A 14,263-nucleotide genomic window follows, 5' to 3' on the forward strand; every position below is an offset into this window, starting at 1 on the left:
ACACTCTGGTTTCTCTTCAGATCGTATAAATCTTTCGCCTTTTACTAAAGATTTCCGTGGAGAGGAACATTATGAGTCTAAACTAATTTTTTGATCGCCCTGCCTCACGGCGGGGCCCCCATGATGGTAAAAAACAGAACAAATAAAACGGTTTTAATATGACTTCTTACATTAGGTGGAAGTTGGAATGCTAATATGTGGTTTAATAGAACCTGGAAAAATCGTTGGGAGTTAGAGGATAAGAGGAGTGGCGAAATTGAAGAGATTATTGAGAAAAATGTAGTTTAGCTGTGGGTTACCTGTTCTCAGTTTATCGGTTTTCTTGGCTCTGGCCTGGTATTTAATGTTTTTGGGGTCTCTATCACAGTTATTTGTGTTTTGCTCATGTTTTGACGTGAGAAGAGTGGCTGAAAAATGATTTACAATTTAGTCCACAAAAGACACCCCCTCTCACACTAGCTCTGCGCCATTCCAACCTGCCTTTACAAGTGTGCACTCATCTCTGTATTTTTATTAACATTTTACCTGCCAGTTGCTGTCGACTGGGCACACTAATTGTAGAACTAGTTCAATTAATCTGCGACTGATGACTGATTACTGGACATTAATGTTCAATTCAGCACAAAATAAGTGGATTGGTTCTAACGTATCCAAGGACACTGGATCTGGCTGGGTCCTTTCATCCAGCCATTGTGGCCTTTTTTGTCCTGAGCACAGCTGTGTTTTTTTCTTTCCCTGTGATGCTGCATGATCCCTGCAACGCCATCCTTGCTTTGACAGACCCGAGAAACAGGAAGAACTTTTTTTTTCTCCTGTAGTCAGGGAGGCAATACAGCATAAGACACACCAGACCCGGTTCGTATGGAAATAGCCATCTTTATTATCATTATCATTAATATAAGGTTTATAAACATCTCCGTTCTGTACATACATTGACACAAGAGCGCGCTGGAAGCAGATGAGACATGCATGCAGAGATCCAGTTCCTGCCAGTGCACTGCAGCACACAGGGTTTGGGTCTGTCCAGAACTCAGGGACCCACCGCAGCCCAGCTCAGAGGAACACACCGAGTCCGGCTGCAGGTTCAGTCCAGCTGCAGGGACTTCAGCGCCTGAGATGGGGTGCAGGCGAAGGGGCCACAGAATGATTCACAAAGCCCCAGGCCTCCAGTGTGGAGAGTCCTGCGGGTCTGACAGGTACTTTCCATTTAATTGCCAATTAAGATTCTACAAACACAAGTGACACTTATTCCCAAATAATAAGTCCAATTCATTAAGATCGGAAGGGTCCTGAAAGGCAGAGGTCTGAGACTCCTGGATTTTTGATTCCATCAAGTCACTCTGACCTCTGTGGATCTCCAGCACCTGCAGAATATCGCAGACAACATCCTGCCCTTTCCTCTTTATAGAAATTATTTTCATCCTGACAGCCGCTTGCATGAGGCCATTGCAATTGCCCGATTAGTCAAATCAATGTGAATCTAATCAAATCGAATCAGATAAAACGAGTGTCTGAGAGCCCTGGCTGCAGTGAAAGTCAGTGTGGCAGGCCTGTAGGACACCGAGACAGGAGCCCAGCACAGGGATTACAGTCCAGCTCTTCTCTTAGCATTATAGACAGCAAGCATCAACCTGAAAGTTCAGTTACATTTGCTTGACTTTATTTTTACAAGAAAAACCTCTCAACCCAATGCAAAACCCGGAGAAAACCACCTTTGACCCTGAGCAGGAGCTGAGCGCCTGAGAGCAGCAGACACCCAGACACTCCCCTCTCTGAGAGCTCCAGCATGGCAGCCATGTCAGATTATACATCTGTAAAGTGCGAGTGACAACAGTATAATGATGATTTTAGTTATTTACACTACAGGAACAGTCTGTGAAAAGGAAGATGCTCTCTTCAGGGCGATATTAAATGCAACAAACACTGACCTCCGGGTGGTACCACACAGCAAGCCGAATCACTCTGCTGCAGTTCACCTTCAAGCCACTAGATGGCGCCGGCTACTAAGAGAAGACGAAATGTACAGGCCCACTGCAGGCCTTCCCCATTTCTTAGTCCTCTCTTGATTGCACACTAGGGCTTGAGTGTGACTCTACACTCACCAACCAGCCCATTAGGATTCCTCATGCACTTTCACAGCAGGATGGAGGCTTGGGTGTTATGCACACAGAAAATGATCTTTTCTGATCTGATTAAAGACCCAACTACCCACTACACAGTGCCGGTCATTGACAATCTATTGACTTGGATGGAGGTTCCCAATATTTCTAACGAGTACGAATTCCTGAGTGACCATGGCCCTTTGCGCCCTAATTAATGTAAGACCCTCTTCACTGTATAGAAAGTGCTGGAATCTCAAGCCGTCTCTTAAATAGCTTCTAAAAACAACACGGGACAATTCCAGAACGATTTAACTTCATACTTCCTGCAGAGACCTCGTGGAAAACTGAAAATGCGAGGAAGGCCCAATGAAATTTCAAACTGCAAGACAGACTGAAGATAGCTGTAAGTGGGTCTGTTTCAGCTGACAAGTCTAGCCACTATAACTCTTGACCTGTTTCACAAGGCGCAGGTGTTACAAGCTTGTTAGGACATTAAAATGAGCAATCCCATCAGCATTTGGCACAGGCGCTTGCTTTAGTGTTGTTCTGGAAATCTCCATCTGGGCTCTGCTCCCAACATAGTAGCACTGCAAGATCAGCGCCTTGTCTTTACGGTACAAGGAGGACATTCAACTGTAGTTCTAGAAAAACCACTGGTCTGAAAAGTTCTAGAAAAGCCACTGAGAAAGAAAAGTAGAATCACGTTCTTAACTGAGCCACACCAGCTTGTTGACAGGCCACCCATCAGCTTCCATACAGAGTTGTATATTATCCAGAGTTCAGAGGAAGATCCATGCCGAGCCATGCAGAGGGGGCTTTTTACCCATAGTGCCTTGGGAAAATCTAATCAAAATCTACGTCTGCACCATCTTCACTAGTGGGCTCCAGCCCCCTTCAGGAAAGGCAGCAAATTACAGGGGGTGACAGCATCTGTGAGTGTGTGTGGGCCTGCGGGACCTAGTCCAAAGGTTCCTTTTAAAAAGGGTTTTTAAAATAACCGGGCTCTTTTCAAGTTTAGTAACGCAGCACCAGTGTAACAGATTTCAATCTGCTCCTGGAGCTTCACGGCTGCGGTTTCAAAGCTTTTCTAACGTTTTTAAATTTGAGAGCTGGTAGTTGAAACCGAGGAAGGGACTCAAGTGGCGCAGCTGTAAATGTGTTTTTTGTGGTCGTGAACAACGAGCTCCCCAGTTTTCCAGGAGAGATGGCGAAGGTGTCTCAGCAACACCAAGATATTCTGCTGCCACCCGTCCTCAGCTCCCATGTTCAAGATTTCCATCAGGGGAGCTTTTCTTCTGAAACACGTGAAGTCGAAATGTGTCTGAGTGTCGGTATCTCAGCTGACAGAAGCAGGCGATACAGAGCTGTGCGGACCAGCGGACGGCTGGCGTGTAGGAAGGGGAGTCGGGAATTTTTTCAAAACACGGTTGCTTTACAACTGATCTACCCTACAGCACAGGAAGGCACTGTTCACACACGTCCCTGAGTCACAGTCAACAACGCAGCCCAGCTGAGCAGTAAGGAGAAACACGGGCAACCAGGCGGCCCCCGAGCCAACGCGCCGGAGAAATGCAAGGTTCGCGAGATTCCCAGATCCGAGGAGTCCTGGGACGCATGCGTCGTTCTGCAGGCTAGCCCTCGTCTTCAGAGCGCCGGGGCGAAACAGAAGCCACTCTGCTCTGCTGCCCCGTCGTGGCCAGAGCTCCCAGCATGCATCATGCCCTTAAATTAACTTAAATAATGATCAGATCAATAAATACCAGCTCAGCCTCCTGTCAGTGTAAATGTGGTGCAGCTGTGTGGCAGCCAGGCTGGGCTCCAGCCTCCATGCACGGCCCCGGGGTTGAAAACCTGATCCTGCCCTATCTTTCAGGCCCCGCCCACCACCGGTTTCCCATACAGCCACAGTCTCCAGAGCCGGCCCGTGTGGAGCAACAGTGCCCCCCGCTGGGGACCGCCGATCCCGCTTGCGCACAGCAGCATGCAAGGCTTCCTCCTGCTCCAGAGGAAGGAATCCTCTCCGGTCTTCGCTCTACCAGCGGAATTGGTTTCACTGTCCCGCACATCTGGGAAAGCTCATTTTAGGACGTCAGAGAGCCAGACTTCGCTCTGGGGCAGGAAGCTGAGAACAGTGAAGAAGTGAGAGTGTGGGGGGGTACGAGCGCTGTGCCATGTCGGGGCACCATGAGGGGGCTGGCAGCGTCGCCCAGGACTGACTCCATGCTCCCTGTCTGAGGGATCCTCTCCTGTCCTGTCTCGGGGGGGGTGGGCTTCCTGGGGACTGGGGTGCTTTCTCTTCAGAAGTCAGTCTTTCTGGGGTCCTCTCCACCCCCAACCCCCACCTTGGCCCTCTCAGCCGCTCAGGGGGTGCAGGTCCACCTTGACCTTCTCGCCACTGCTCAGCATCCCGATGGTGGGGTAGAACCCCCCCGCCGGCACGACCGCTTCCCTCTTCCCGATGATCTTCCCGTTCCGCGTGAAGAACACCTGCGTGAACACCGGGGGGCGACAGTGAGTCAGCAGGCAACACAGTGCACACGCGGCCACGAGAGGGCAGCACCTGAAGCGCTACGCTCTCTCATGGCTGGCTTGGCCCGCTGTCGGGAACAAACACCGCGAAGAACGGCGGGCTGCGGTAGGCGGTGACTGTGAGGGCACTCTCGGCCATTTTACTGCACTGTTCTCTTTACAGATATTCAGCGCAAACCATTAGACACTTGGAACGGGCGGCCCAACAGGTCGATCAGGCCCTGCAGTAGGGTCAGATAATAAGAGGCTGGATAAAATAAAAGGCCCAAGCTGGCCCCACTCCGGCGCAGAGCCCCGATTCTGGGGCCAGCTGGCAGGGGGCTCCCTCTCCAGCCATGTGGCTGTGATTACGGCGTCCAGGGCCGGAGCTAGAGGGGGGATTGGCTATCTGATTAACCGGAATGTGCTCCGATATAATCCACTTCCCATTCCCCATCGGGAGCCCAGCTATTTATTTAGGCCTTGAAATATACTAAGCAATTTAAGGTAATACTGGGCTTACTTCGCTTTTTTTTTGCATTCTCCTCTGGACCTGAGGCAGGTGTCCCCCGCAGCTGTGTATGTTATCATGCGGGCAAGACCGGTGGTCTTCCTGTAGAGGAAACCTACTGTCTCATAGCAGGCAGATTAGTCACCTGCCACAAGCACGCTCAAACAGGCTCTGAATTACTGTCATTAAATGACAGATGACACTCTTATTACACCCAGACTCAGCTACATGTTACCACTTCTGCAAGGTATGCCTATCCCATAATAATCAGGGTCATCTCTGCAATGCTAAATTGCAGAGGCTGGGGCAAAGTGAGCTCAGCTTGACCTCATCAGGCGTTTGCTGCTATTCCCCGCCTGCCCTCAAGGAGGCAATGTGCAGACTAAATGATTAGCAATTTAAGATCACCATGACCTCATCAAGGCACTGGCTGCCCCTCCTGTCACCCAGGGGATGTGTGCAGTTCTGTTTTTAGCGGCGTGTGTTCTCACCATTACTTTCCTCCCCTCGTGCTCCTGCTCCATATCCTCTCCTTCCTCCTCCTCATCCTCGGCGTTGAGATACAGCATGTTCTGGACACGCCTCTGCTTTGCCCTCGATTCCACCGTGTCCACGCCATCATCGCTTTCGTCTGCAAGCGCAGAGACGGACACTACAATTTCAAGCTGCCCGCCTTCCATTTTCACTCCTACCAAATCCAGCTGGCTTCATACATTTCTTGCACTGACTAAACCTTTGAACTTATCCAGCCATTGTTTGCTCATTAAACTCAGTTTAAGCCTCAATACGTAACTGAGTACTCCAGATGGAATAAAAACATGAGGAAAATGCAGCGCTCTGAGAATATAAAGATACAACCCTGGTGGCATGCCAACTAGCAGATGCACTGCTCAAATAGGTCTGTTGGTTTACAAGGTTCACTGCTCAAAGGAGTTCCTTGTTCTGACAAGTTCATTACTCTAATGGGCTCACTGCTCCAGCAAGTTGATTGTTCTAATGGGCTCAATGCTCCAGCAACTTTATTGATCTGATGGGCTGACTGCTCCAGCAAGTTCATTGATCCAATGGGCTCACTGCTCCAGCAAGTTCATTGATCCAATGGGCTCACTGCTCCAGCAACTTAATTGATCCGATGGGCTGACTGCTCCAGCAAGTTCATTGATCCAATGAGCTCACTGCTCCAGCAAGTTCATTGATCCAATGAGCTCACTGCTCCAGCAACTTCATTGATCCAATGGGCTCACTGCTCCAGCAAGTTCATTGATCCAATGGGCTCACTGCTCCAGCAAGTTCAATGATCCAATGGGCTGACTGCTCCAGCAAGTTCATTGATCCAAGGAGCTCACTGCTCCAGCAAGTTCATTGATCCAATGAGCTCACTGCTAAAGCAAGTTCATTGATCCAATGAGCCCACTGCTCCAGCAAGTTCATTGATCCAATGGGCTGACTGCTCCAGCAAGTTCATTGATCCAAGGAGCTCACTGCTCCAGCAAGTTCATTGATCCAATGAGCTCACTGCTAAAGCAAGTTCATTGATCCAATGAGCCCACTGCTCCAGCAAGTTCATTGATCCAATGGGCTGACTGCTCCAGCAAGTTCATTGATCCAAGGAGCTCACTGCTTCAGCACGTTAATTGATCCAATGGGCTCACTGCTCCAGCAAGTTCATTGATCCAATGGGCTCACTGCTCCGGCAAGTTCATTGATCCAATGGGCTCACTGCTCCAATAAGTTTATTGCTCTAATGGGCTCACTGCTCCAGTAAGTTTATTGCTCTAAAGGGCTCACTGCTCTAACATGTTCTTTGCACTTCATAGTCTCACAGTAATCCAATTAACCCTTCTATTTAGTTCTTATGCAATACATTCTTCACATTGTATGTAACCTTATTTATTTTTGTTATTTAAGCTCGCCAGTAGGAGGTGCCTGTGGACAGAATGGCTTTATTGCATGCGTCATCCTCTCTGTAGTGAGAGGAAGGTGGCCAGTCCTCTATAAGGCATGTACAGCAGAAAAAGCACCCTGCTAGTTTTGGCATCATCAGACACAAAGCTATCCACAGCTGTATACAGGCAAGTGCAGAGGTCAGGACCTGTCTAATTTTGTTGGGTCATTTCATTTCACCTCATGCTGAATTCTGTCCGTCCCATCCCCACATGCAGACTGCCCCCCCCCCATGGTCCCCTCTCCCGCTGTATCACAATGGAATACCTTCGCTGTCCAGAATATAATCCCTGGGGAACATGATTCCACAGCCCATGACGTCCCCTTCGAAGCAGCGCGGGCCAAAGGGGTCGCCCACTCCGCTGCCATGGAAAATCTTCCCATCATCTGAGAGAGAGAGAGATTGAGAGCGAATGTGTCGGGGGAGTTCCAGACGCACATCGGTCAGGGTGAGTTATGTGTGGGAAAGACTGACAGAGACCGGGTTCACAATGCAGGGCGCTGGGACCCCATTCACTCGCTTCCTTTCCCTGCCAAACTGGCCCCGCCATGGAGCACTGGCACACGGAGACGACCGGGCACAGTGGCTGAGCGCCGCGGCCCCCTTCACACCGCAAGATCGCAGGCAGAGGTCAGTTGTGGTCAAACAATCCCAAGAAAAGGGCCCCCGAAGCTTTGTCTCACAGCCTGCATCAGGTCTGTGTCATCGATGGAGTCAAGTCAAAATACACAAATTGGGGGGGGGTAAAACAAAACACACAATTTGCATTGCAACGAAAACGACGTTCCTCTTTTCATGAAGTCATTTAGTTTCCTGTTTGTCTGGATCTCCTGCCTCTGAGGCCTCCCAGCGCCCAATTCATGACCCCTGTCCTGACCTCCCCTCCTAACAGGCCCTACACGCCACAGGAGGCTGAGGCTCTCGGATCCTGTTCTGCAGTGTCACGTGCTCAGCCCCACGCACTTGCTACCTCCATGTCAAGACAGCCCCTTTCGGGCAGGTAGGGTGTGCCGTTCTTAGGAAAAGCAGACGCAGGAGAGTTGACCGGGCCGGGGGGTGGGGGATAAGAAAACAAATCGCAGACTGCGGTTCAACTGACGAGCAGACTGAGCCATGCTCGCGCGCGGCCCACCTGGCCACAGCGACCTTGCAGAGGTGTTTAACAGTCCAGCCTCCCTTGTAAAACACAGGTTCGAAAGCACTGGAATGTCATCGAATGCCAAGAGAACAGCGATTTTTGTTTGAAAACAGAAAAGAGGTACCCTGAAGACAAGACTCCCTGCATCACGCTGCTGGTAAATATTTGTGGGGTTGTCATGGGACCCAGCGCAGGCCGAGGAGCCTGTTTAAACAATCTGGCGGGGCAGGGAGGGAGGGAGCCCTTCTGTCACAACACTGCGGGCCTGGAGGAGCTCGCTGGAAACGTGGGAGCAGTGCGGAGCCCCGGAGAGTGGCGAGAGAGAGAGAGGGAACAGCACAGGAAGGAGAAACAGGACAGAGATGAGAGAGAGGCCAGTTTGTCTTGTCTGGCTGCCAGAGCGTTAGAAATAAAATGCACTGGATCTGCTCGAAAGCAGAAGGCCTGTCTTGCTCACAGGCGCACATCACTGGGTGTCGAACACAAAGGGCTTGATTTCTTTCTGGAAGGCCAGTGTGAGCTGCTGAGGGACAGGTGTCCCCTGCTGACAGAAACAGAGCTCTGGAGCGGGAGGATCAGGGCTAAAAACCAGAAGGGCCAGTCCACCGATTTGCCTCTCTTATATAAATTAAAAACAGAAAGGGCTTGGCAGCTACACTGATAGCAAGCGGCAATCTCACGATAAGGCAGTGTTTGTGTTTGGCGTTCACCATCATTTGTGAGCGACGTGCCGTCACGCGGCACAGGGCCAGGCTGGGCTGCAATGTGCACGCCCAGGTTACAAAAATAAACCCTGGTTCCTGAAAACCCCCCAAAAAGTTGCATCTGAAGATCTTAAAAAAGCATGTTACGCTCCAGGTAAATTTAGTAAAGATTATAGAGAGTGAGTCACTGATGGAAACGCCAGATATGTCAGTGTTATCCACAAAACAATTTCAGATGCAGAAAAATAGGTTATAAACAGAGGATTCTTTCTGGGGCTCTCGCGCTCCAACAGGGACGTGCTCTGTTTTTGTCTACACCCCTGTACTGACACGCTGGGATACAAGACCAGGAAAACAGCATCAGTGAGAGATGAGCGATAACCATCAAAACATGGGACACACAACATTGGGAAAGGAAGCACAAAGAACACCAAGGAAAAGTCTAGCATTTGGCGATGAAACAAAGAGCAGAGAACATTCTGCGCCCTACGGTCCAGCCACAGAGAACACCCTACAGGAATCACACTCCAGTTCAAGTCAGGACAGAGCCTGATCTGGGTCTAACTGTCCATCAACAGAGATTACCCTGCATGAATCACACTCCAGTTCATGTCAGGACAGAGCCTGACCTGGGCCTAACTGTCCAGTCACAGAGAACACCCTGCAGGAATTACACTCGAGGTTATGTCAGGACAGAGCCTGATCTGGGCCTAACTGTCCAGCCACAGAGAACACGCTGCAGGAATCACACTCCAGTTCATGTCAGGACAGAACCTGTCCTGGGCCTAACTGTCCAGCCACAGAGATTACCCTGCATGAATAACACTCCAGTTCATGTCAGGACAGAGCCTGACCTGGGCCTAACTGTCCAGCCACAGAGAAGACCCTGCAGGAATCACACTCGAGTTCATGTCAGGACAGAACCTGACCTGGGCCTAACTGTCCAGCCACAGAGAACACCCTGCAGGAATCACACTCCAGTTCATGTCAGGACAGAGTCTGAACTGGGCCTAACTGTCCTGCCGTGGCAGCGAACCAACCATGGCAGCGTGTGCCAACCTCACTCTGCACAGACGAACACACTCACCTGCGTGGTAGGCCACTGATCCACGGCTCCACCCAGGGTGGCGGTTTTTGGGATAGTCCTGCAAATGAAAAGAAAAAGATATTTTTAAATCTGGTTAGAAAAACACACACAAGGAATTCATGCACAACGAATGAACTGACACATCAAATAGCCTGGGGGCTCGGGCATATAACAACACAACACAGAATTCACAATCAATCTCTTAACTTGTTGTGGCTATTTCCCATTCTCGGCTCCTACGCAAATTCTTATTCCAAATCCTATTCAACCCTTCAAATCCACTTAAGAGGGAGGCACAGAAGAAATAAGCTCTTTACAACAGTGGAAAAGACAGCGCTTCAGTGAATAGGGTAGTTCAGGAGGGAACTGGGTTATGCACAGAAGAGCAGATCTGGAAAGAAACAGGAAACACTGCACATGCTGTTCTTTAAACACCTTCATCTCCTTCGTCTTCCTCTTGTGACCCAGAACACGAACGAGGGAGGACTGCTGCCACACTGCAAGGACAGCCATACCTTTCTCGGCTTACGTGGTAGAACAGTGTAGCCTCGCCCGGCAACACCAGACCAAACAGCTGGCCGCAATCTGATCAGATCGGGATGACTCAGGGTTGATGAGCTAAAAACATGTCGTAATCCTGAAACTCACACCTACCATTTTAATTAAACTCTCTGGTGTGAACTCGTCCTCACTCATGTTTCACTCTGGCATTTTTTTTTACTGTCTTGCACAAAACACTCTAAGAATAGATTCAGGCTTTAGAATGGGGAAAATCGAACAGCTATTCATGACAAAAAGACAGGCCTCTCTCAGAGGACAGAAGGATAACTGACAGAGCTACAGGCATCTCTCAGAGGACGGGAGGATATTGACAGAAATACAGCCACCTCAGTGTACACAAGAATACTGACAGATAATGTACAGGCGTCTCACTGGACAGAAAGATACTGACAGAGCTACAGGTGTCTCTCAGTGTACAGAAGGATACTGACAGAGCTACAGGCATCTCTCAGAGGACGGGAGGATATTGACAGAAATACAGCCACCTCAGTGTACACAAGGATACTGACAGATACTGTACAGGCGTCTCACTGGACAGAATGATACTGACAGAGCTACAGGCGCCTCTCAGTGTACAGAAAGATACTGACAGAGCTACAGGCGTCTCTCAGTGAACAGAAGGATATCGACAGAGATACAGGTCAGTGAACTGAATAGTGAGACAGTGGCTCACAGCTCTTCTTCAGTATCACTGCTCAGGCCCTACAGGAAGGAGGCCAAGACAAATTAGCCCTAGGAAAGTCTAACCCAGCCACTTACTGCTTTCTGTTTCAAAAGCTGATTTTTTCTTTTTTCCAAAACAACCTGGAATGACGCAGTTTCTCGCAACAGAAAGGAAACACAGATCAACCCTCTCACCCCCCCCAGATGAAAGCTTTTTGATTTGCTCTGTATCTAATTAGAGGGGGGTAACCTCGGAACTGCCATTTTGACTGATTTACAACCCCAGTGCAACCACAGACCTACCTCGCTTAAAAAAAATAAACAGTTATGAAATAACCACCCTCTAATGCGCTCCGCTGTTCTACAAAATATCTTACCTGAGGGCATGAAAAAACCAATTATGTGAAACGAGTTAATACTAGGAGCTCAGGTTTAACATATTGCATTGTGCAACCTCTGGCAGGGCTTACAGCGCAGTGTCAACAGGTAATTCTTTTTTAAAGACCCAGTATCCTATCATTCTTTTGTCCGATACTCCACTCGCTACTGAAAAGCATGGAGCTCCTCTAGGAGTTTGCCAGCAGAAAGGCAGCAGAAAAGGGTAACTGAGTCGGGCAGGGTTTCTCCTGTTCCACTACTCTGCACACCAGCCATGAACTAAAAGCACATTAAAGAGTGCAGTGTCATTGCAAGGTCACAGCACCAGCGAAGCCATGTGAGTCTTTGCACGAGCGGTTATGATTTGTGCTAAGAAGAGCACGTTTAAGACAGACTTTCTGCTCTGCGTGATAAAACATGCTGCCCCACACCTTTTCTTCAGGCTCAACGGGGCACTGCCCCTTGATGAATCTCAGCACGGCCATCTCACTTCCCAGAAGGTAGCGGCTGCTGGATGAGAAATGCCTGGGCAATGCTTTCAGAGCATCAGGAGTGACTGTAGCTCACCGACTACCCGGAAATGATCTGCATGGAAACTGTTCAAGGGCAACGTTGACAGATGATGCATGTCTGAGGATCAGAGAAGAGCTGAGCTGGGGTGTTTCATGTACAGGCAGATGGATGAGAGTGTGGGAGGGGCATTGCCCTTACTGCTCTGTTGTGTGAGCTGTTTGGTGGGGTGGCGGAAACATGACAACGTGGACAGGAATCTCCTTTAATACCACAGGTGCAGGTGCAGACAGAGGGCTACCTTACTACACAGCAATATATCAACAAAGTCCCAGACCACACAGCTGCGGGACTAACAATAAAAGAAATGCAAGAAATCAATGTTCATGAACACACAGTCCAACAGAACATTGGTGAGACCATTGCATTAATACCATCAATAGAAGACTGGTCAACCTGGCAGAACGCCCCACAGCGGCCTGTCCAGAGGCTGATCAGGTCTGAGCGTCAGCCAGAATTGTGTCAGTGCTCAGGGAGGTCACACCGATTGTCCGTAATACGTTCACCGCATCACGTTTCATACCGAAATTTATCAGCATCCTTTGCTCTGTAATTTTCTTCAGTTTCTGGGCCTTCCTCTCCCTGTTTTTCAGCATCTCTCGGTTTGAGGAATGATTGCGGTGCTCCACCGCTCTGACATCCGGAACTCATTCTACCAATGAAGAAACTGCTAATTGCAGATGAGTGGGCAGCGAAAAGGCAATGGCTGATTGAAGGCGCCTGCAGCGGTTTGCTCAAGATCCCATTCAGAATCCCGACTCTGTTTATTTTGCCTTAATTGGCTGGGGGGCGGGGGAGGGGTTAGTCATCATCTCAGAGAGCTAAATTACAGACGGTTCATTCAGAGCAGAAGGAGAGCACTCAGGCGCTTCCTTCTTGCTTGTTTTCCTCTTTTGGGTCACACACTGAATCAGCTGCAAGCCCACATCAACAAAAGCTGCTAGAGAATGAGCGAGCGGCCGACTGAATAAACAAATGGAAAAGGCGTTTGTCTCAGGATTAAAAGCCGTAGCTCCGAAGCAGCCCCGTTTCCCAGAAAGTGCGCAGGAGGAGGTGCCTCCTGGCCGTGGGGGAGCCCTGTCTGATCCTGCAGGCGCTGTTATCTCTGTGACTCGAGCAAACCCGCATTTCCACCCGCTGGCAAAGTCCACATGCGCTCAGGGGCCGCACGGAAAGCAAAAGTGATCCCACCGCTCCCCTGGGGTCCTAGCTGGGCTTCGATCTCCCACTTGGGGTCACTGAACTAGGAGCAGCCAGAACAGGGCAGACACAGCTTGCCTGCAGCCTGTCTTTTCTCAGAATTCAAAGCTCCTGACATTCAGGTGCACAGTGGTTTACGTCCTGGTTCCAGAAGTTGCAAAAAACCCCAACAACAGTCACAGGGCACTGTGATTCTACAGCACTGTGGTGCTGTATGAAGAGATCAGACAATCATATATCCCACGCCTGCAGATCTGTGGAGTCTCACAGCCAGAGATGCACCAAAGGCCTGCCACTAACTGCCAAGCAAAGAGATGGCAAACCCAGCATCTTTTATCATGGGCATAAAGCCAGAGGTGTCAATCAGACAAGGCTGCATGCCTACAGAGAGGAAACCAGGGACCCAGGGCCCTGGAGCTGTGGGGCAGTAGTGCCAACCACCAGGCAGCCCATGATTCAAGCTACAAGTGTCGGATTTAGGTCCCCTGAAAGGTAATTACCGACTGATGCTGGAAACACAACGTGCTCCTGCGCAATGGCAGCTCTGCAACAAGTACACCCACACAGCCAACTGCCGTGTTGCAGAGAGGATGAGAAAAGCCGGACAGCAGGGCGCGTGCTGACGGGAGCACAGCTGGGAGCCTGTGGGCTGCCCACAGCTTCTGCAGCAGGGTGTCGCATCGAGAGCGGGAATCTCCAGCCACGGGGAGCACCGGCAAGGTGGGAGAGGCTAACAGGAAAGCAGACGCAGATAAGAGCCACTGCATCAGCCTCGAGCGCTCACGCCCCGGCCACCATCGTGGCTTTGTATGTTCGCCCGGGTCCTAGCAACTCTCCCGGCCCTGTCTCCAGGGAGGAAGCGGTCCCAGAGCACACCTCAGCACTTATCTGCTAGG

The 14,263-nt window shown here is 50.1% G+C and overlaps 1 protein-coding gene and 1 non-coding gene across 4 annotated transcripts in view; one reads left to right on the forward strand and one right to left on the reverse strand.

Moving 5' to 3' along the window:
• LOC148678631 (U5 spliceosomal RNA) lies at positions 1–117 on the forward strand. Its single transcript, XR_015940269.1, has one exon. It is a non-coding gene; the product is annotated as a U5 spliceosomal RNA (small nuclear RNA).
• Positions 118–856: 739 nt separating this feature from the next.
• spryd3 (SPRY domain containing 3) overlaps positions 857–14,263 on the reverse strand; it is a 44,562-nt gene continuing 31,155 nt past the window's right edge. For all 3 annotated transcript variants that reach the window (XM_088635442.1, XM_088635433.1, XM_088635451.1), the window contains exons 8-11: positions 9,996–10,053; positions 7,333–7,452; positions 5,613–5,752; positions 857–4,589 (exon numbers count right to left, since the gene is read on the reverse strand). In XM_088635442.1, the coding sequence (XP_088491568.1) occupies positions 4,455–4,589; positions 5,613–5,752; positions 7,333–7,452; positions 9,996–10,053 (453 nt within the window). In that variant the 3' untranslated portion in view covers positions 857–4,454. The remainder of the gene's footprint in view (positions 4,590–5,612; positions 5,753–7,332; positions 7,453–9,995; positions 10,054–14,263) is intronic.

Source organism: Lepisosteus platostomus, chromosome 1 (assembly GCF_059453375.1).
Source record: "Lepisosteus platostomus isolate fLepPlt1 chromosome 1, fLepPlt1.hap1, whole genome shotgun sequence".
NCBI classification, from domain to species: domain Eukaryota; kingdom Metazoa; phylum Chordata; class Actinopteri; order Semionotiformes; family Lepisosteidae; genus Lepisosteus; species Lepisosteus platostomus.